This window comes from Patella vulgata, chromosome 6 (genome assembly GCF_932274485.2).
Source record: "Patella vulgata chromosome 6, xgPatVulg1.2, whole genome shotgun sequence".
Lineage (NCBI taxonomy): Eukaryota > Metazoa > Mollusca > Gastropoda > Patellidae > Patella > Patella vulgata.
In genome coordinates this window covers 49,418,459-49,443,690 of record NC_065884.2, presented here as the reverse complement: position 1 = coordinate 49,443,690, position 25,232 = coordinate 49,418,459, and the positions used below count along the sequence as shown (strand labels likewise).

General features: G+C 33.1%; 1 protein-coding gene across 1 annotated transcript in view; it reads right to left on the bottom strand.

Moving 5' to 3' along the window:
- Positions 1-1,691: 1,691 nt before the first annotated feature.
- LOC126825611 (choline/ethanolamine kinase) overlaps positions 1,692-25,232 on the bottom strand; it is a 40,344-nt gene continuing 16,803 nt past the window's right edge. Inside the window, exons 4-9 of the mRNA XM_050555311.2 lie at positions 20,136-20,249; positions 19,350-19,408; positions 15,668-15,752; positions 15,131-15,239; positions 10,936-11,106; positions 1,692-10,147 (exon numbers count right to left, since the gene is read on the bottom strand). Of these exons, the coding sequence (XP_050411268.1) occupies positions 10,073-10,147; positions 10,936-11,106; positions 15,131-15,239; positions 15,668-15,752; positions 19,350-19,408; positions 20,136-20,249 (613 nt within the window). The 3' untranslated portion in view covers positions 1,692-10,072. The remainder of the gene's footprint in view (positions 10,148-10,935; positions 11,107-15,130; positions 15,240-15,667; positions 15,753-19,349; positions 19,409-20,135; positions 20,250-25,232) is intronic.

The window sequence follows — 25,232 nt, the reverse complement described above, 5'->3', positions numbered from 1 at the left end:
ATAACAAACAAACTAGCTCATTGTTCATTATTTGCGAATACCGAACAACGAAACACACGTCGCGTGTAGCGACACAGCTTTCACAAAATACGAATGGTATCGGTTAAATTAATCAAACTGTGTTTTTCACCGATTTGACAGTTCATTCGTGATTATGATGCATTACACTCATCCCGCCAAGCACAGATACACAAACACTGGTATTCTAGGCACGTTTCCTGTTTCGGACATGAATTAATAATATCATTCTTTCGGACGACATAATTAGTAACAGTTTGGCCGTTTCGGTTAAAAACAGATGATTTGTGCCGGTGACAGGTAGTACTGACGCCGATAAGTAGTATACCACTGGCGCCTTCTTGAATCGCTTTAACTAATATGGGGGATCACGTGGCTAAGTGGGTAAGGCGCTGGCTAGCTACCCTGGAGGTCGGGTGTTCGATCCCTGCATTGGCCGAGAAAATTCATCCAGATTTTCCGGCGTGGTTTCCCCTTGTCAGTGATGCAGATCGGAGGGCCTGACAAGGACAGCTGTCTAGTCGTTCGAATAGGACGAAAAACCGAGGCCCCGTGTACAAATTGGCTTGCACGTAAAAGATCACTTGGCAGTTGGAATTCGATATAAGAGTAGGCAGTAGCGCCGCTGTCCGGGCAAAATTTCCCTCATGACAATTGGCGTATGCCCGTCTTCATTAGGACGTTAAACCCCATTTCATTTCATGTCATATGCTGTCACGAATTTGCTTCCTTGAAGAAAAATGTTAGATCTAACTCAAAATCTCATTCTCTTGTCTAAAGCTTCGAACATGAAATCCGCAACACTATCTTACCCTGTGTGGACCGTTTTTGGCAAAGCACACATTAAATTTCTAATAATTGTACATTTTTATCAGATCAAAAATAACACCGAAACGTCATCACCGGAAGTTATATCATTTGATATCTCTCTGCTTACCGTTGGCAGTAAATGTTAATTATGGAACTTGGTCAAGGTATTGATGTAATGGAACTTTACACCAATTTTCATCACTTGTACTTAATTAAAACCAAAGAGATTATGTCCCGAAGTATCAACCATTCAAATTGCTTATAATCAAGACTCGAGAGCTAAATGATTTTAATAGACCCCATTATTAAACAGACCCACATGTTGAAATACGGCAGCTTTTTCACCAATGGTTTGAGAAATTTTATTCTATTTTTCGATTTGATGAATAAACGAACTCAGTACACCTGTAGGAATCGCCCATGGCTGCCGTAGAGTGAGAACAGAAACCAATTGTCATAGTCTTCGTGGGTATTCTCTACCGGACAAAGGTTTTCAGGGGAACTAATCGCATTTTGAAGGGTAAATTGTCACGTCGATAACTCCCAAAACCCTAAGTTGATTTCGGTGGATTTACAGTAACAAAAACCTTCTATAGGAATTTGGATTAAGACTAATAATTATTTCCCCTTAAAATACAGATGTGACGTCACCCTTTGATGTTGGCGTACCATTATTTTAAATAATCGTACGGGCAACTTGCCAATCGTACTAGTGAAATATTGGACTGATGATATTACAGCAGAGGGATAGGGGGTGCAAAGCAATCATTGTGTCGGAAGTGAAATTTGACCCCAGTCAACATCAAATCCCCGTAGCAAAAAATCTAATCTTCTGATTCCTTTATGAATACCAGATATAAGTATACAGATTAAAAGTGTTTTTATTTGACAAAATGAACATATTATTATACAGAAGCAAACAAAACGATAGCACATGATGATACTTCATCTTTTATACACAATACTGAAATACAACTTGCGTTTTAAATTATAATGGTGTGTGATTAATAAATTTATCATTATAGCTTTCCCATAGACTTGCCACAATTAGCTACCCTTGATAACAGTCGATTTTGTTTTCGTCATATTGGATCAGTGGCCAAACGCGACATTTGATTTGTTTCAGACCGGAAGTACTACAGGAGACTGCCATGAACTCTTGGCATGGGGTTAATCTCCACCATGAAGTAATACTTGGCCAATTACAGGTTAGCGCCTATACCTTTATCTTCCGAGAGGGGACTTACATACACCCACCTGCAGGAAAGTCGTCCGCTCTAGTTATTAAACCAAATTTTAAACAATTACAGGGCTTGAGGAAACCTGTATGAATATAGTGAGTTGTGATTTAAATCGAAAACTGGTTTTTCAAAGGATTATGACCATACATGTATAAAACGGTGTCTATATATTTTCAATAATTAGCTCAGCGTGTAATTAAATGTAGAAAAGTTACCCGGCATTTACTCTCCACTAAATATCCTGGGATCGAGTCCCGATATGGTTCAAGAAAGTGAACCAAACAATCAAGATCGAACACAATTTCCAACAAACAAACCTGTTTAAAAGGACACGGACTGGCACAGACATATATATCCACATTAAATAATCCTTTATTAACAATATTGATCTGGGAGGGAAAATAAAGAGATAGCCTCAGTCAAACAACACACAATGGCTTTGTTCTAATTTTAATAGTGGACAATATCATTTGAAAGAATTGAAAGCTATCACATTACTGTCTATTTTTGATGCTCTTATTTATCCTATAATAAACAGAACCAAATTGGATTGTTATATATCCAAAATAGAAAATATATTTGCTTACATAGAACTGATCAATGACATATTGCCAGGACTACAGTCAAATTGAAGTTTGACTTACTTTCATTTCTAAGTTTTCTATTTACATACACTACAAGTGGGATCTAACAACAACTTTAAGAACTTGGTTTGACCTTTCAATGCCAATGAACCAAACTTTCGTTTGAATAAAACCTATTTTCACCAATCTACAATAACTATAATTAAGATTTCAAAGAATGCATCAGAAGTATTTAGATCTTTAGGTAATGTATGCCAGCCAAAATTAAATTCGGAATCAATAATATTTTAGTAAGACGATCATGTGGAACATTATTTAAAGTTACAATTTCATATTTTCTAAGAAAGTCAAAACATAATTATTTCTATGTCTTTTGCTCAATGGGTTGTCAACTCACTATTAAAACTTATTTACACTGGAAATAACACAATTACCTCCCTTGTTTTCTATTCTCCACCATGGAGTTGCTATTTTCAAACGTTTGAATTTGAAGATGAAAATGATATTTTTGCCATAGTGAATTATAGGATTAATAGCATTATTCTTTAACAAGGTAGCACTGTTTATAGATACTATCTATTTTAGGGCTTTATTTTAATACATTTTAAAAATATAACTTAAAAATATGAAATTGTAACTTTAAATTGCCAGCTTGCCAATTGTGCTGTTCTAACCAAACACACTGATTACACACCAAGGCATATACAGTAAATGTCAAATGATAATGTGAAGAATGAATACATTTCAAATTATTAGTTCTTGACAAGAGTGTTAACATGTTATCTCTAGCTTATCAATGAGATCACAGATAACATTAATAAATGCAAATGAATTTAAAAAGTTAGAATGGAAAAGCAATCCTATACATGTACATCTTTAAATACGAAGTTATAATTATTTCATAATTTACTATAATACTTATTATACTTTACAATGAATAAATGCCAATTTGATGACTTCTAAAAGTGCAGGCAGCAGTTTTTGAACCTTCTGGAACAAAAAGCAAAATCCTTTAACAGATATGGAAATAAATGCATGGAAACAGTTAATTTTTACCACAAATTCACACCTCAACCCAAATATAAAATTGTCCTTAGTAATATTATTATGGCAAAAAATATGGAAATGAATGTAAAAAGTAATGTCCAACACAGGTGGATTATCCCACCTTCTACTTTATTAGATATAAATGATCAACCTAAAGTTAATACTGCTTTAGTCATTTTTAATGCATTATTACAACTTGATAAAAAGAACAAATTAGGATAACCACTTATAATATTTACCACCAGATAGTAAGTATAAAATATAATCATATCAACCAGGTAATTATGAAATGGTATAATGTTAAAAGAATTATACACCAACCCGGTATATGCTATCGATGTGTGCTAGGACAGAAATTTTAGCCACCCGGGCTGTGGCATTTCTGCCTACAATTCATCGGGGTTTTTTACGTGCACGCCAAGTGAAAACAGGTTTTCGTGCCATTAGAAGAACAAGATGTTTTTCTTTGCCAATGCCAGCATCAAACTCATGATTAGTGAGTCAGCATCTTGTCCACCCCCGCCCCCAGTTAAAAAAGTCTATTTTCAAGAGTGACATAAATATTTATTTTCAAGAGTGACTTAGATATTTCTTACTTAGTCTGACAATATTGCACAACCGTATCTAATTATTGTTGCCTCTGATTGTTGGACATATAATTGAGGAAATTGCTTTTCAGTTTAAAATTTCTCAAAATGCAGTAACTTCACCGCATTTTTTTAATATTTTTTTTCTTTACTGATATTTAGTCTGTTGCAGAGGATATAATGTTTATTTTTTGGATTGAGTTTCTAAATCATAGCTAAAAAGACACACTATACAAATTGATTTTTTTTTCACTTTGATATGTACATGTATAAGGAAATTTGGGACTACTAATTTCAAAAACTTAACAACAAAAAAACACTTAAACAGCAAACTAGTAAACAAAGCTTACATACAATTAATTACATTAATATGGAATTACACTAGATATTACACAGTTCTGTTCAAAGCCCCAAATATAAACATGTATATCAAAATATATTAAGGTCACTTTATAAAGTTATAAAATGATAGTATTCAGCTTTCATGTACATTTATCTTTAGGATCACATCACGTCCACCATTGTATTGTTAAATTATAGTGCCTTAAACATTCCTCCTTTAATAATTAGAAAACCACAATAAATACAGAAGCAATTGGGATATGTATATCAATTTACATATATACAAAGACTGTAAAAATTTAACAAAATTAAAACCATTATTAGGGAACCTATTTAACATGTAATCAATGTAACCTATGTATCAAGATGATTTTTAAAACTTTATTGAACTTTTCTTTAATAGACTTCAGAGGTCATAAAAGGCATTTAATTTAAATATGAAGAATTTGCATCTCTATTAAAATATTACTCAACTTAATTTTGGCATCTGATCTTAAGTCTAACATACGAAACAAAATTTAACCATTCCCAACATCTGCTAATACTTGAGTGAATATTTCGTTTAAATTTTAGCACAAGCCTGATAGCCCACAACCCAAATTCATAAGCATACATTTTAACTTCTAACGAACTTACAGGAGATCATAGGATTACACCATTCAAAACAACAAACAAAAACAACAAAAAAATATGTTGTTACAAACAAAATATGGCATAAGTTTAAAGCTAACATTTACACATAAAAATTTCATACACAAATCAAAATAAAGGATATGATATAAATAGTAACAATTTAAAGAGACATTATTGAAGGAATTGACCTTTACAATGAGTTGTTACCATAATATACAGAATAAACATTCGTTACTTTCATTAATTAAAAAATATGGAATTACTTTAATTTATATGAAAAATCAGATGATTAAATCTATAAACAAATGTGGACAAGCTTTATGGCCTTAAATATCAATTACAGTGGACTCTGTCACATCCGATCTCTGATCACTCCGGATTGCTGTGACATCCGGTATGATTTTCATGCCCCGATTTATTTCCTTATTACTTCAGCCAAAAAATCGCTGGTAAATCCGAATTCTGTATGTTCCGGATTCCGAAATCAATCAGCCGTCCCGTCACATAATTTCCATTGATTCGACACCGTATAATCCGTACTTCAAACGGTGGGTGTGAAGCAACCAATTATTGGTGAGATTAAAACTCAATGGGTGTGAAGCCAGAAAAGATTAACAAGTAATCACCAATCAATTATCGGTGAGATTAAAACTGTGTTGATTACTTTGATCAGTAAAGCAGTGAACCTGAGTTGTTTTAAGGGAGTGGTGGACAAGATCAACCTGCCAGTCAATTGGTCGGCCAATCGCAAAGCTTGGATGACAGGTGCCGTTTACTTTGATTGGCTTTAAAAACTGGACATAGAATGACAGATTATAAATGACAATTGACTTGACCTATTCAAAATTCCTATGCATGCTCAACGACATTAAACACTTCGCACAGATTAAGGACGAAAAGATGATCGCAACAATTCATTTGTTAGAAGATGTTGCCCAGGACTCCGCCTTACGATATGCTTCCGGTAATCTTAATTAAGCAAACTACTTTAAACGATTACATGCATTGATATTTATAAATATATTGTACGCATGCATTGATATTACATGTAAACGATTTTATGAATACATTATACGCATGCATTGTTATTGTTTATTATTTAATATAATAAAATTTTTAAAGTACAGAAAAGTTTATCATTTATAAACGGAATAGTATTCTGGTGATTCGAAGCTACAATATAAAAATACTTCCGGTTTTCGAAGTTACAGTATTTCCAGTTTTGGAGAAAATTCGGTATTCCGAAACGCTGTGTGATCCGAATTATTGTAACGACCCCGCACGATGTCGGATGTGACAGAGTCCACTGTAATTAAAAGCATGTGATTAAGCCAACTATGATCAAATTGAATTCAAATATAGATCTAAATTTCATTTTCTTTCCTAGCAAATTATAGATTGTCGTGGCACGTCACATTAGGGACGAGGTAAACCTTGCCAGAATAATACTGATTATAAAACAAATCTATATTTCTTTTCAATCTTTTTCCAGATTGTTGTGGCAGGCCACATTATGTTTCATGGAGATTATAATTAATCAATCAGCATCTCTGTTTCTCATGGCCACTCAAAAGTATAAAACTAACTCACACACACACTTGCTCATCTGAATGGTGAATTCCTAATATAAAACAAAAGACATTATAGCCCAGACATATGAAATTTGAATTACAACCAAACATAAAAAATAGAACAAAAAACGATCTGTATTTACATCAGATTGATCATGTTCAAACCCCTGTATCATCAGTATATACAGGCAATGTGTATTTATTAGACAAAAGGAACAATAAAAAGGTTTTAAATAATAATATCAATCTAGTTGGCAATCTTTAACCTACCTATGGAGAGAGAGAGAGAGAAATGGGGTTTAACGTCCACTCGACACAAACTAGGTCATTTCGGGACTAACACATGGGTCAATTTTATTTCAATCATTCGCTTGCCATAGGGGTCTTTAGCAGTGGGAGGAAACCGGAGGACCCGGAGAAAACCCACGAGGTTGGACAGGCGACCCTACTCCTTGTCACGTACAACCCAGGAATCGAAACCCCGCCAGTTGACTCAATGACAGAACGTATGATACAGCGAGCTGCCTATGGAAATTCAAAATAAAACTATAAGTTACTACTTCACTAATAGGGTAAAGAATTTTTTCATCTTTTTCTATTAAGTACACAACTTATTTACTGTCATGATTTTGAGTTTCTCTAATTACCCATTTGGATTTATTATGTGGTATATTTTCCCACAAAGGTGGGATTTAACACATTTACATAAATAAACTGCCTGAGAATTCAAATTACTGCAACCATAATCGCTATCAGAAGCCTTATGGATTTATGAAGAATTTATACGATAAAAGTATTATTAAAGGAAATCTCTTTTTTTTCATATATTAAAATAAAACATTTTTTTTTACTGATTTGTGGATTCAAATGTAAACATTGATAGAGTGACTGATCTAATGCTCATTATCACATAAAAATCACATTGAAATATATATCAGCAGCATCTAAAATACCCCTATGATATCTACAACATAACACCATTCATTCTTAATGTCAAATTAAGCATAATACCCTAAACATGTTCATATAATAAAAAATATTCATAATAAAACACTGCACATGTACAACCACATTTACATGCCTTATGCTCTGCACTAGGTAAGTCAATCCTCTTGTTCATCTGCAGAGAATCAAATTCCCCCAAAAGAATTTTTTTTTACATACATTTAGGACAAAAAAAAACCAAGACATACATTATGATTAATTTGATTAAACCAAACAGTTATGTTTTACTTTCAAAATTACACCAAGATTACAATTATAATTACAATTCCTAACCGAAAAACATGATTATGTTAAAACATTCTCGTGTCTTACTGTACCTTAAAACATCAAAAGCTACTTTGAACTATTACAATGGATATGTTTGATCTGTTACAAATATATATAATTATATGTTACAGAACCTACACTTACAATATCTGGCCAAGCGTTTAGAAGCTATAAAGCTTATATAACATTTCATCTAATTTGCCAACCTATTCCAGAGCACTGTATTCAACCAAATACCAGATTCATGTAACAATTAAAATATCCTGTCATATAGTAAGGAGTATATATTTCAACTGAAATGGCACTTAACATATTATGTTTCAGCACCATAATATGTTCTATGGGAGAAATTTTGCCCAGACAGTGGCATTCTGCCTACTCTTCATCTAATTACAACTGTCAAAGGTACTTTAACATTACAGGACTTAATGTTTTTGTACCATCTGAACAACTAGATACTTTCTCCTTGCCATACCCTCCATCATGCACCACTGGCAGTGAGGAAACGACACTGAAATATCATGAGGAACTTTCTCTTCCAACACCTGAATAGAACCTGACACATCATGGTTAGCAGTAAGCCAAACACCTTACTCACCCTGTATAAACCATCCTGGCATTTTTCATTACCTTCTCTTATTTTAAAAATAGTGACATTTGGTTAATAACATATATTTATTATTGTAGTATAATCTATTTCATAAGTTCCTCAAAAGTGTAAATTTTGAATAAAATTATTATTTTTAAGTTGTTATATTTTTTTTTATTTCCTTAAAATATAAAGTTTTATTTCATCTCTAAGCAAGAAAATGTTTATATTTTCACTCATGCTATGCATTCGTGAAAATATAAGTTTTCTTGCTTCTCGATGAAATAAATATGTTATTCACTCTAAAACGACAAATATCCTCTATGTACACTCCTGTAAATACTATAACATATTTTCCTATGCTGGATTGATAACGAAGACCTTTATGAGCAACTTACATGTGATTTAGGAGAAAATATTTCAAGATCTTTTAACTGCATTAAGTAAGTACACCACAACATTTGGGGTAAACCAGGCAGTTTTCATTAAAAATGATAAAGTGATTAAATTAAAATTATTAATCATCAAAGATTTTAGAACAATATTACACTTCATAGATTACATAGAGGATATTTGTCGTAGTGAATATATAAACGTTTTCTTGCTTAGAGATGAAATAAAATATGTTATTCACGACAAAACGACAAATGTTCTATTTATTTTACGATTTTACAATCATTTTAGGTAAAAACAACATGGACTACCGCTAGCCAGTGGAATAACACTTTTATTTCACTGATAAAACGCGGTATTCCACTACTGATCATAAAATAAAAATTATTAAATTACATGTAGACTAGATGAGTGTAAGGAATATTAAAATGAGTTTGAAAACCGGGACGTTCATAAATATTCATCTCAAGCATTTGAATTGCATTTCAAATAATCTTTTGATGGTACTTTCAAAATAGATTATAAGATCGAAATTGGGTGATTTATTTATAAGTTACAATACTAATTTGGGTAAAATGAGGTAAAATATGGGTTGATAAATATCAGACTAAAGGTCTTAATCAATTTAATTGTAAATTACAAAAAAAAGGTCTTAGTCAATTTAATTGTAAATTACAAAAAAAACAGACTATCAAATATCACCCAGTGCTGAGTCACCTGTATTTTGTATTAACATTTAGAACATATTTATTGATAATTATATATTATTTCACAGCTTTTAACCATGTAATAAAGATATGGCATTAAATGTCTGCATATGATAACACAAAAATCATGTTGTACAAATAACAGATATATATCAATGCCATAGAACTTGCTTATTTAGACTGATCTGTTTACACATGGAACACACTAGAGCTGTATTTGGTATCTCAAAAACACTGTGATCACAATACAGAACATATTAAAGCATTACATCAAAATATCATAGCAAATGTTTGTTGTGCAGTAATTTCTCCTTCAATTCAAAATATCTTTCCAATCTTGACATGGCATATTCCTAAAACAACAACAAAACAATAAGCTGAATGAGGTATTCATTAATCTACACATAAAACAACTAGTGCCATTTAAATATATAGTTAGATAGGTAATGGGAGCATTACAAAAGAATAACAACTGATCAAGGTCAACAACTAAAGAACTTATTACCAGAAATGATATAAAAAAAATAACAGACTTCTAGTTTTACCAAGCGATAACATGTTATGTTAATCAGGTGGTAAATTACCTGTTTGAGTAATCTGAAAAGGCATCTGTGCCCATGTACACAACAGATAATAACGTTTTGTTAGCCTCCAGATTAGTCGTTTCAACCTTTGTATACTGGGGGTATGATGACTGAAAACAAGAGATATTTTGGGGACCGCCAAGGCAGAAATGAAAATAAAATATTTCTATAGTATTTTATGTATTACTTTTTAAATGCAATACTATAATTTGAAATTTATATAGCTATGTCAAATACTAGAAATGAGCAATATCGTATACTGTCAGAAACAGAAGTCTTCAAATTTTGAGACAGGTTTCGTTTTCCTGGAGCGATAGTTGATGCTCTACAGCATCCACCAGATTTATCAAAAGAACTTAAGATCAATAACTTTGATAGTAACTAGCGGAAAACTATAAAAGTGATCATCGGCGATAATCCTGACAGCAATTATCAGAAGTTGTTGAAAATCTTCATTAAATGTACATAAACATTGCAGGGGTAATGACAATAAATGACTGCATTTCAAGGTGAGCCTATAAAAATGATTTTAATTGCATAAATCCAATACTACTTACCCAGTAACCAAACTCAATGACAGATGTTTTGGCTTGTATTATGGCCCAGATAGCCCAATAGAAATGTGATGCCAAAGCATATGTATTAACTTCTACATATAAGGCCTGTAAATCTTTATCACAAATATCACATTCACCACTAGCTTTTAGATATTCTTTAAAGAATGAATACTGAAATAAATAAAATTACGTAGATATCCCTTTAGAAACAGACCAATAAACATAAAGGCTGAAAGAATTTTTAATACAGTAATTTACACAATAAAACTCCCAAAAAGTAGATTGGATACCATATTGGCCTTGATGTTCATGGATTGAAATGAGTTATCATTCAGATAATGACAGACAATTGCAACGAAATAAAGATTCTAAAGCAAAATCAAGAATTGATTGGTTTAAGACTAAAGTAAGTATTGCGAGAGAGAGAGAGAGAAAAATGGAGTTTAACGTCCACTCGACACAAACTAGGTCATTTCGAGACTAACATATGGTTTATTTTTATTTCAATAATTCGCTTGCACGTAGGGGTCTTTAGCAGTGGGAGGAAACCGGAGGACCCGGAGAAAACCCACGAGGTTGGACAGGCGACCCTACTCCTTGTCAGGTACAACCGGGGATTCAAAACTACTCCAGTTCAGGGCTGTCGGTAATTTTTCACAGATGATTAGCAGCACTGCTAATCAAAAAGTCCAATTTTGCCAAATTTGATTAGCAAATTTAAAAATTGATTAGCAGTTTTTCAGTTTCAAATCAACATAAAACACCTAAATAACAAGATTATTTTAATTTTAATTGATAGCAAATGATTAGATTTCATTCTTAAGATTTTTTTAGAATGTTAGCACTTCTACAGCTAGCTGTGAACATTTCTGAATGAATGTAGACTTTTGTTAGGCCTTATGTCTGAAGCCAATTCTTGGCAGTGGCTTCTTATTTCTTCGTTAGAAAACAATTTCGTCTGCTTTTTATCGTGTGTTATTATTTTTGTTCAATCGGAAGCACGCGGTATTTTACGAATAATCTCGATTAACTAGACGCACGCGATATAAACAATAATAGTTTACGGGAATTCTTACTTTGATTTCTCACTTTACAATACGTTTACACGTATTTATTTTTTATATTTTATTTACAATACGTGGGGGATACACTGAATTTATTTTTTTTCAAATTGAATACTGATATAATTACTCGAAATTGACATGTCTCGCAACGTGAGTGGTACTACTTGATTCCCTATTTCCGGTTTAATAGTCCCGATTCATAGAGTTATGTCCCTGTATTATATAGTATCATGAATTGAGTCTGGGTAGTTCGAGAAGAAAATGTCACACGGAGAATTCCGTTTTGTTTATAAAATTTATTTGATATTTTATACGCGTTGAAAGTGTTGAGAAATGTGGATAAATCTTTGTGTCAATATCCAAAATGACAGGCATATTATTGATTCGCAGTTACTGCGAATCAAAAACGTTAGATTTTAATTTTTGATTAGCAACGGACAAAATATGTATCGCAAATTGCGCTGCAATACTGGTTGTCGGCAGCCCTGCTCCAGTTGACTCAATGACAGGCTTTATGATACAGCGCACACATGCTAACCATTCGGCCATCCAACCCCCCAGTAAGTATTGCATTTCAAAAGATAGGTTGCCAGGCAACAAAACATACGCCCACAGCAGCTAAATCGTCCGAGCGGTCGACAAGGGTTGTCGCATATTTATTCCTTTGTAGCTAATTGTGGGTCTTTACAAGAAAATTCCATACAGATCAGATTATAAATTTTGTCGTTTGAGGGTTTACAAGGTTCTACAAACTGAAACAAGGGTCTCAACTCTGGAAGTAATCTACAGATATTGTTGAAATTTGACAGGCTTTTTCGTTTTACTAATTTAAATAATGCATATAAATTTCATACAGATCACATAATCACTTTTGTCATTCAAACGTTCACAATCGCCATAACTCTAGAAATTATTGACGGAAATTGCCGAAATTCAATAGACCTGTTTCACAAATTTAAATGATGCATATAAATTTCATACATACATGTATCGGATGATAACTTTCATCAATCGAGCATTAACAAGGTTTAACAAAGTGAAACAAGGGCAATAACTCTAGAAGTAATTATTGTAAATTGCTGAAATTCAATAGGCTTCTTCGTTTCACTAATTTAAATCATGCATATAAATTTCACAAAGATCGGGTGATAACTTTGGCCTTAAAGCGTTCACAAGGATCAATAAAGTGAAACAAGGGCCAAAACTTTAGACATAATAAACGGAAATTGCTGAAATTCAATAGGCTTCTTCGTTTCACTAATTTAAATCATGCATATAAATTTCACAAAGATTGGGTGGTAACTTTTGGCGTGAACAGCGTTCACAAGGTGCAGTAAAGTGAAACAAGGGCCATAACTTTAGACATAATAAACAGAAATTGCTGAAATTCAATAGGCTTCTTCATTTCACTAATTTAAATAATGCATATAAATTTCAGAACGATCGGATGATAACTTTTGGAATTAGAGCATTCACAAGGTTCAATAAAGTGAAACAAGGGCCATAACTCTAGATGTTATAAACAGAAATTGTTGAAATTCAATAGGCTTCTTCGTTTCACTAATGTAAACAGCATATATCAATTGTAAAACAATTGGATGATAACTTTTGGTGTTAAGAGCGTTCACAAGAAATTGTGGACGATGGACGGACGGGGGCGACGGCAATATACGTCCACATTTCAATGAGGGCGTATAAAAATCAACCAATGAGATTGCAGCAGGCCAATTAAATATATGAGAATTTAACTGTAGGCAAGTGTCTGTGATAATGAAGCTACATTCAAGGTTTGAAAAAGAGTCTTCGGATATAGCGTTTCAAAGAATCAACCAATAAAATTGTAATAAGTTACAGGAGTTAAATCTCTATTCTTTGGAAAATAAAATGGATGAAAATACAGGTCAAAAAGCATGTATTAATGTAATATGAGTACATAAAAAGATTTACATTCATTTTTTAAAATTTTTATTGAAATTTGTTTGTACTAGTATGTGAGCAGTCCAAATTGAATGGAAGTTGCTCGTTAAACCAGTTTACATTCAAGTACAGTTTGAAATTTCACTTACACAGTGACGTTTTAGTCTCGTTCATCAAGGTGCCTCATTACAAATGACAATCAAGAGCATGTATACATCCTTGTAGACAGATTATAAAATTGTGTTCTGTCTTAAACATTGGATATTAACAACAACATTAATATTATGAGAATGGACCAATAATTTGTGTTTGCATTGTCGAAGATATTGAATCAGAGCTTTACATACTTTAACTAAAGAAGTTTTCAAAGACTGTGATATTGAAGGTATTTTCCAGCTTAATCAAAATCCATTCAACAGAAATAAAATTATTGTGTTTCGAAGAATCAACAAACCGTATTGCAGCTGTCTAACTGAATATACATGGATTGCATTGATTTTCGAACTCCTGCAACTAATGAAGATATATTCTAAGTTTCATCAAAATCCATTCACTAGAGAAATAAAGTTAATGCATTTCAAAGAGTTTGATGGATGGACCAAACTTAATTGTCAACAGAACTATCGACAAAAACATCTACAAAACAAACCCATGAGATCAATAGCAATCGTAGCCCCCTTAATGCAGAGATGACCCGTTGCCTTATATGCATTAACTTCTTCAAAAACATATATAACATTGTGCATCTTTTCATCTACTCGTCATTTTTCAAGATCAATAAAAAAACATTTATTGTTCCAAAATGTATGTGGTGTGTTCCAAAAAAATAAAAATATTAATAGCAAAAATATTGTATTTCCTGGGAAAAATCAACTTTGTGACTAGCTAAAGCATTACAACATAATGTAGCCAGCATTGCATTATGGTTAGTTATCTATCTTGTGAAATTATTGTTGAGCCTCTGAGATATTATATGAAACACGAACCTTTTCTCTCCCAAGATATGTCTTTGCTGTATAAAAATGTTAATTAATAGTTTTCACTCCTTATTTCTGAACTAGATGTTTCAACTGATAGCTACATGATGTTTATAGGTACGTATATAGTTTTTATTTACAGAACACAGACGTGCCTAAATCTGTTTTATATTATGGATAATTCCCTTTTCCATATGGCTATTTTGGATATTGGCAAATATGATAAATCTACATTACCTGTTGCTCCCTACTGGGGTAACCTTCGGCAGTGTAACTGAAAAATGGTGTATTGGGATTCTCATATCCATATGCCCATTCACAAAAATGATTACCTATGTCAAAACCCCTGAAATATATAAAAAAAAAAATAAAGCTAGTGATGTTTACCGTCTCTGTTGATTTTCGAAGAACAATATGTCTACTTTAAGAGCCTGTCCTTACAAGCGAGAAAAAAAATTCTCATTTCCACATAAATACCTTAAAGAGGAAAACCAACCATTTTCAAAAAGGTTTCCATAAATTTTAAATATATTTTTACACATAATCACCCCTGCAATTCGCACAAAAAAATTTGCATGTGAACAATTAATTCATTATTAAAACTGCTTGTATGTTTTTGTGATTGCTGACAGTGTTGTATAGATAATTTGGATGGCTAATGGATAAACAGACAGGAACGGGATTGTAATATAAGACAAAACTAAAATTCTGATGTACACAATTGATCACACTACCACAATTTTATGAACAATCATATAAAGCAATTAAATATACCTGTAGTTGTAGCTACAATATTCCCAATCAATTACAGTTAGCTCCCTTGATGGATTCTCACTACCTTCCATATGTAATACATTACCTATTTTCAAAAAATAAAAAAAAATAAAAACAAAAAATTAAAACACCTAAAGATAATTTTCTTTTTTTAAATTTCAGATTTTTGATTAAAACAAAATACTTGGATACTGTACTGATAGTTTTGAATATAATTAACATTTATAGATCAAATAAAACCAGTAGTTCTATCTAGGAATCAAAACTAAATTTATATATGGTAGGGTTTAGTTTTATCCAAAATTTGAATACATATGCTGATATAGCCAACAAAAAAAAAAGCACACACAAAAAGAAGATATAAATTGAAACTGAAAGTTATTAATGAGGTTATTGGATAGACAAATGATACATTTTTCTATTAAATTAGTAAATTATTTGAATGTTAAACAAAATATGGACAATGTTTAAAGATCTAAAAGATAAAAAATTTACAAGATAAAATACTTGTTCATGTACAAGACACCTCTTCTAATAACAGCGTTTCCTAAAAGAAGAATATGTACATAAACATCTTCATTCAGATGTTAGCACTTCATAGATTTCAATCAACAAAGCAGAGGGTCAAGAACAGGTATTAAGGAAAGAAACCATTACAAAAAAATGATTTCATATTCAGCTGTACAGCTGTTAAGAAATTATGACATTTCCATTGTGAAATTTCAAAAACAGTACCGTAGCCTCATTGCTTAAAGAGATTAATTTCTAATAAAATTTCACCTTCCAGCAACTAATGAAGCTACACTACAAACACATTCTACATGTTCATGTTCAAAGCATGACCTATGAAACCTCTGCAGGGGATGGAAACCCTAAAAACAGTGTGTGATGTGATGTGTCCGTGGGTTTTTCTTCTGTTTTGTTGTTAGGTGTTGTGTAGTTTAAGGAATTAAAGTAATAATAATCACTGTGTATGGTATACAGATCAAACATGAAACATGTTGAATGTGGACGTACAGTAGCTCAGAACCAGCTTCGTTCCTGTTATAATCTTTTCAATGACAACACCGAGACTTAGCATAAAACTACAGTGGCGCTTTAGCACTATTTACTATTTTCAATTTTACTACATCTCCTTGACTTTGCAGTTACATAATGTTTATAATTTTATGGTAAGAGCTAAATTTGTCTCGAGTAATGAAACAATGTAAAGCAAGAAAACTTTGCGGCGTAAAATTATTGTGATAAGCATTATGGTAATATCAATGCATTATGATATTATAGTATAAGTTAGTTATACCAACAATTAAAAAACTGGGACATGAAACATACACCCACAGCAGCTTTAATTTGTTAAAAGATGTCTTTGTCTCATGAGAAAAACACAGTGTATAAATTTTGAGTCAATAGGCTCTCTTGAAATGAAATGAAATGGAGTTTAACGTCCTACTATTCTGCTCCTAACCTGGGCTAATGAAGACGGGCATACGGCATACAGTGTGCTATGAGGGAAATTTTGCCCGGACAGCGGCACTACGTCCTACTCTTATATCGAATTCCAACTGCCAAGTGATCTTTTACGTGCACGCCAATGTGTACACAGGACCTCGGTTTTTCGTCCCATCTGAACGACTAGACAGCTTTCCTTGTCAGGCCCTCCGTCCTGCATCATTGACAAGGGGAAACCACGCCGGAAAATCTGGATGAACTTTTTCGGCCAATGCAGGGATCGAACACCCGACCTCCAGGCTAGCGAGCTAGCCGGTGTCCACCAGATTTTCAAAGTGATCAAGGGCTATCCCTATGACAATTATTGTCGCATATTATCAAAAGGCAAAAAGTGTCTTCTCCTAATGACCATAAACAATGTGTGTAAATTTGAAGTCAGTCGGATGGAAACTTGAGCCTCTTGGTCATCCACAATGAATTGTTGACAATGGACAGACAATATATACAAACACATTTAAAAGGAGGCATTAAAAGCAATCAATTTGTAAGTAAAATCCACGACCACTGTTAGCTTATTTTATTAGCTAATCAAATTAACATTATAAAAAAACTGATTGAAGTAACGCAGTCAGCATATTGACAACGTGCACTTGCATTGTCCACATTCTTTTTAAAGCTCGCAGAGTTCTCTTATTTTACAAAGTGAAATTGTCACTGTATATTTTTAAACCTTATATCAATCATCTAAATTTTTACACTCAAGAATAGATCTTAAACCAAAACATTTGCAGGAATTAAGTTCAGACTTAACTGAATCTAAGAACAGATGTTCATTTGTTGATATCTTTTTATCGGTTGCCCTATGTCTTTTTTTTATTCTTTAAACTTATGTCCTAAATTATTAAACATGCAAATCAATAAACAAAAATCAATTTTGATATGGTAAATGACGAATGAAAAACAAAATATATATGAAACAAGATTGAGAACTTAGGATTTTTGATGAAAGGATGGAGGTAATATAGTAAATTACAAAAATTTCCTAGTCCTGGATGGTATGGGACATTTCGGACATCTTGATATTTAAGAAATTATATCAAAACCGGACTATATATCATGATTTTTAAATAAACAAAGATCAGGGTTTTTCAGATCCCCTAATTAATATGACCTTCGTGGGTTTTTGGTAATGTTCAGCCTACAAGCATGCCAAAAATTACATTTCAACTCCATTATCTCTTGCCAACGCTACCAGTTAAATAAGTTTTCATTGCGTCTCAGTATATGTTTTCTATATCATGGTTTGTGTATCAAAAAATCGAAATATTGTTTGGCTCTAATATTTTCTTATATCCAAACAAAATATCTCTGAAGATGGTCATAAGAACAACCCATGAATTGAAACCACGCTGCAAAATCGTGTGGAACTTTCTCGTCCAACACCAAGATCAAAACAACAGATCACTGAGTCACCATGGCTCCCATACAAACTACAGTGTACAACTTATTATAATCATTAATAACCATTCTTTTTCTGGTTGCCAAAAACCTTATTTTAAAAATGGCACAAAATAAATTGAAAACGTGAAGTGCTGTAATTTAATACTTCTAAAATCGAAAACTTAACAATGCACATTCATTTTGTGCTATCTGTGGCCTACAATTTTCAAACAAGAATTTGCTTAAATAGTTGTATCAAGTTAATCACATTAAGCGCAACTAACATTTTTAGTTTGTTTATCCAGTGCCAGATATATATATATCCCTAAAAAAACAATAGTATGAATTGAACAACTATATCATTATTAATTGTTTAATCACTGTCGAATATTTTTCGCCACAAGGACATCATCAGGACATAACATAACAATATTAACAATAACGATAACGTAACGTAATAGATATTTACAGGCTAAGCAGGCTAAAGCTTTTGTCCTTAATTAGGGGGGTTCCGTCAAAAGGTGTAGAATATTTTTGACGCTGTCGTTAATACTAATTAAATCTTCTTACAAGCACTGTAGCCTTAACCATTCATCATCCCTTTAGCTTTGCTAATTTGTATTTAAAACACATTTTGATCTTCCTCTGGTTGTGGAGGTGGGGGAATGGGAAGGGCCTCATAAGTGGAACAGCCATCTTAATCTGGAAGCGAACACAAGTATTTATTGTCAATCTGTTTCCGTAATAATTTTTACACATTATTTTCCCAGAAATCATTGAATTTATATATTACCTTCTTGCAGGTCATTATGACAGAAAACAACTGGTGACTCTACTTTAGAACAGATGTTTCTGAAGAAATATAAAACAAATGAAATATAAATTCATAATTATAACAATCAAGGAGATTCAAAAATAATTTCAACTCTTTCTGGGGCTTCTTTTATTTAGTTCAGTGGTAAGCAAATGGTAGTTATCTCCCTGTAAATCTTGTCAGATTGACTCTATATGCTTGCCACTATCAAATAATGATGTAATGTGTTTAAGTGTGTCAATTAAAACATTTTGGTATAAATAGACTATGACCCATGGTATACTATTCAAACAAGAAGTGGCGTGACAGTCAAGGACACAGAACAATCATTGATAGAACAATAAACTGTCAAAGGTCATATGTATATATATCTGGCAGATTTTATGAAATTTTCTTTTTTTGAAATTTCCTATTCTCAGAATGAGAAAAGTTATCACATTTCTAAGTCAATGGGCTTCAGTAGATATCATTTCAAAATATTGTATATATGGAGTATTTTAAAAAATATTGTTAATTAGGAGCAGTATAATCATAGATCTTTAGTCTATTATGAGGTCCATCATAAAAAAAGTCAAAGCTGTCACACTCAGTAAATGGTTTTTACACCAGTTAATTGTTATTATTCATTACATATTTGCTGACCTAGCCACATGTATGATCACTCATACATCACAATATCCAATTAGACTTGAATGTGAATCGACATAATATGTAAATGAACAGACCGATCTAGAATAATGTTGAATATATTATATGATTACTTACATCATGGTATTAAATTCCTCCTCTATATTATATGACTCTAGTTTACGAATGTAACTTTTGTGTTCAGGATGACCAGAATTGGTACATGTATTATTTTGGATTTCTTTAATCCACCTGGAAAGCAAAAAAAAAAAAAACAAGTTTTTAGTAAATTTAATAAGCACAGAGATAAATCTGCTACCTGATTATGTTGTTTGATTTGGAATCAGCAGGTAAGGCAATCGAGCTAGGTATATATATATATATATATATATATATATATATATATATATATATATATATATATATATATATATATAAAAAAAGCAAAATCTACTGTATAATATCATTAGTCCGGTGGCTGAAGGGGGGGAATCGCCACCCGAGCTGTGAATTTATGAGACCAAGTTTTTCTAGACCAGTTTTTTGCGTAGATTCCGAATCTTGGTGGTGATCAGGCGTTTGAGGGGGCGTTTTCGAGATATAGGGGGTCAAATGTCTACAATGGGGGGGGGGGGGGGTGATGTCATTATGTTGACGTAATATATTAATAAAACATAAATTTCTAAGACTGCCCATCTATGGGGGGGGGGGGGGGGTGATGTCATTATGTTGACGTAATATATTAATAAAACATAAATTTCTAAGACTGCCCATCTATAAATAAGTGTTTATGATGCTCCTGGACAACTGCTTTGATTTGTGGGGAGGTGGGGTGGGGACAGCAGGTAGGTGTGTGTGTGGAGGGGGAGGGTCATTATGTTGACATAATATATTAATAAAACATAAATTTCTAGGGCTGCCCATTTTTAAATAAGTGTTTATGATGCCCCTGGACAGCTATTTTGATTTGTGGGGAGGTGGGGTGGGGGTAGCAGGTGTGCGTGTATGGATGGGGGGGGTACATTTGGCGGGAAGTGAGTTCACGTTGATAATTTTCTTAGAGCTTGGTAAAAACATTATTTTTAATTCCACTGCACATCATCTCTAAATATGTGTACACGATTACCGTTGTATAGGGGAGGGTAAATGTATTTTGGGGGACAGAAACCACTTGGTTCAAAATTGACCTGAAATGTGTTTTCTCGAGTTTTCGTTCAGTGCCAATATCGTCATTCAAAATATTAAATTATAATGGTACTTTTTGAGAGATCTGGAAATTTACATAAAAAACACATGTTTAGATATTAGTTTATTCTTATAATATGTGCGGGATAGATATCCTCTTGATGGCTGATCAACAGCCTGTGTATATCCTTTGGATATGCTTCAGATACCCATTCATCTTGTTCCATCATTAATTTTGCAACCTGTCTCCATATTGTTGCAACATAATTATTGCGTTCAATGTGCAGCAAAAGACTACTCGGGCAAGATGGCAATAAAGAAAGAAAGTTTTGTTATTTTTCATCACAATTAAAATTTCTCCAGAAGATCTTTCTTCTAGTGTCATCTACAAACAATTTTTTCTAAACCAGCAATTACGTCATCAGAAGCATCATTTGTCTATCCCAGCTCTTTAAAAATTGTTAGAAAGTTAGGATTATCTTGAAAAAGAAAGACAGATAGTCATTACCACTGAAAGCATGTACCGTAGGCCGAGATATTCTCGACACTTTCAATACTAATCTTGATTGGATCAAAAAATATCAAGATTAGTATTGAAAGTGTCGAGAATATCCTAGAACTGACAACCTACCACAAGGACACCAAAATATCTTACCTACTCCTATTCGCAAATTAATGGAGGTGCTGAAACAAATTGTATTTTGCATTCTTGCTCGGGCGAAATAGACATCCCAATCATTCTCTTCGCAAACGATAATCCAAATATACAAATTTTGATCGATAATGAGACGGGCAAAGGTAGAAAATATCGCGAAAGACGACTTACATCACTAGATGACGCTAGAAAAAAGATTTTCTGGGTGAAAAAATAACAGACCTTTCTTTATTACCACCTTGCCGTATACGTGGTCTTTTGCTGCATGACTGGAATGAAGATTTACAATGTGAATTGGTTCCTGCATCATATCCAAAGGATATGCGAGCTGTTGGCCAGCAACCAAGAAAATATTTATCTCGCTCATACATGTATGAACCTTTCATTTTGAATCTTCTGATGAAGACTAATAAGAATAAACTAACAACTAAACATATCTCTGAGTTAATGTGTTTTTGATTTACATTTCCAGATCTCTTGAAAAGTACCATTATAATTTAATATTTTGAACGAAAACGCTAACGAGATACCACTTTAAGCTCATTTATGAACAAAATGAGTTCTGTCTACAAAAACACATGTTGCCACCCGCCATCACCCGCACCGCCCCCCCCCCCCCCCCAAGGCGGGCACTCACCCCGGCGTCTCCCCCATACAATAGGAATCTTATAAACGTATTTAGAGATGTTTCATCAAGCTCTTAGAAAATCATCATTTAAATCAACGTGAATTCATTTCCTCGCCAATTTTATCCCCACCCCACCCCTCCACACGCGCACACCTGCTACCCCCCACCCCACCTCCCCATAAATCAAAACAGTTGTCCAGGGGCATCGTAAACACTTATTTATAGATGGGCAGTCCTAGAAATTTATGTTTTATTAATATATTATGTCAACATAATGACATCACCCCCCCCCCCCCCCATTGTAGACATTTGACCCCCTATATCTCGAAAACGCCTCCTCAAACGCCTGATCACCAGCCAGATTCGGAATCTACGCAATAAACTGGTCTAGAAAAACTTGGTCTCATAAATTCACAGCTCGGGTGGCGATTCCCCCCCTTCAGCCACCGGACTACATTGGTAATTTTACAAGATTCAATGATTTAATCAAGGACAAATTTCTTTGTTTCACTAATCTGAACAATGCATGTTATTTTCAAACTGATCATTGCTCAGAAGATCACAAGATTATACAAAGTGATCAAGGACAATAACTCAGGAAGTTATTATTTATTATAAGAAATTGCTCAAGTCAATAGGCTTCTTTGTTTCACTAGCATAAACAACATATATTTTGGCAATAAATGTAATGTGTAGTGTACTCACACTAAATTGCGGACGATGATGGACAGACGAGGACAGTATACAACCACATTTCAATGTGGGAGTGCAAAAGATGATATTATTTTCAATCTAGCCTGAGCTGGTAGCAATTTTAATGTAGATTTATATACAAAACAAGCATTTTAAAATGTATTAATATTTCACAACCTTTATGAACTCTGTACCAAAGGTCACATAACCAGAATTTGGACATACTTATAGAGAAGTCAGTCAACTGAGATAAAGCACAGTTCAGTTTTTTTATATATAAATAGGTTGGTAAACAAAGTACAATTATATCATGTTAGATAAATATACATAAAAAAATAAATATTCTTAAGATTACAGTAATATTGTACACAAATGAATTACTTGTCGTAAATTGTTTTTGGAAAATATTTTGAATAAACAACTTGGCTTAATCAAACAGAGACAATTGAATCTATGAACGCTGTCATGGAACCAACTAATTAAAACTTATGTACATGTACAATGCTGTTTAAGGCCAAACCCCTTGTTTTTAGTTCTTGGGAATTTGATTAATTAACCATAAGTGGGGCTTATTGTAAACCTTACAACTGAGAGCAACTGGCATTTCGGCAACTGGGAGCAACTGAATGAGACTGAAAAAGGTTGATTTGCGTGTCTGTTACAACTCCAAAGCAACTACTTCCAGTCAGTTAAAGCCAGTTGCCCATGCTTAACTCAAGCAACTAGTGGCAACTATTTGCCGTCGACACCAGCACTCTAACAACTGGTGTCCACTTGTTTCCAGGGAAATAACATCACATGATTAGTGACATGTTATGTGACTTTATAAATAGGCAAAATAGAAGCGAACAAAGGCATCCACTTTCAAATGTAGATGATGTTGGCAATAATGTAGTAATATAATTTGGTCAAGATCAATTCAGTTGCCCTCAGTTGCTGATATGATCAACATAAGCACACTTTCAACTGGTTGAAAGCAGTTTCTCCCAATTGCAAAGTCGACATAAGCTCTGCTATAGGCCCTATATGCACATGAGTGATTCTTATCTTTTAATGGCACAAAAATTGGGAGTAAACAGTATACAAGAAGACAAAATTTTTTGGTTTTAAATTTCTTTTTTTCTCCAAGAAATAGGACATAAAAGTTTACTAGCCTGTGTTTCCAAATCAGTTTGGCCTGCTATTAAAGATTTTGTGTGCCACATTTCTTCTTTCATGTTTGTCTTTAACTTTCACACATATATGTACTTTAAATTGATAAAAGGGAAACTGAACATTCCACAGGAATATAATAAATACAACAATGACCGATTGAAGTAAGAATAGTATTGTTTTATCATTTATGTCATACACAATTGTCACAAGGTCAAAGTTTTGTCACATGTATGTGAGTCACAATAGTGAAAATGTCCATAAATTTTCCATAGAATTCAATTAGTAAAGACAACATACACAAATGGAAAATATACAGTGAGATTTTGTATATATGTATAACATGAACAAAGACAACCCTTAGTGGTATATACCAAAATCACATGTAAGGGTACCCAAAATATGAGAGTTTTGGATTTAAAATCTTAATTAAAACCAGCTACATGTATATGTACAGTATTCTATCAACTTTCCACTGGTTCTTATTTAATACAGATTACAGACAGCTGGGAACGTATTCTTGAAAACCTAATTTCATGGATTTTAATGTGCTCTCATTTCATTGACCGATACTGATAGGTGAGATCTGTTATATGACAACGAAACATATGCCGACAGCAACTAAGATGTCTATTCTGAATTTTTAAGTGTAAGATAGGAGACAAGGCAACAACAGAAGGTAAGGTGACAAAGGGAAATAACTATGGAAGAGATTATTAAAAATGGATGTAGTTTATTGAGTATTCACAAGAAAGTTTGGATGCCTGACCAACTGATCGTTGGATAGGCGCGTGGGTGTGCTCGCTATACAAAAGGCTATAAAAAGTTAGCAAGCTAATTCTTTAAAGTTTTAATAAATAACTCCTTAAATATACATGTACATGCTGGAGTAATTGCATGTATATCTTCTGGTACAGATGAA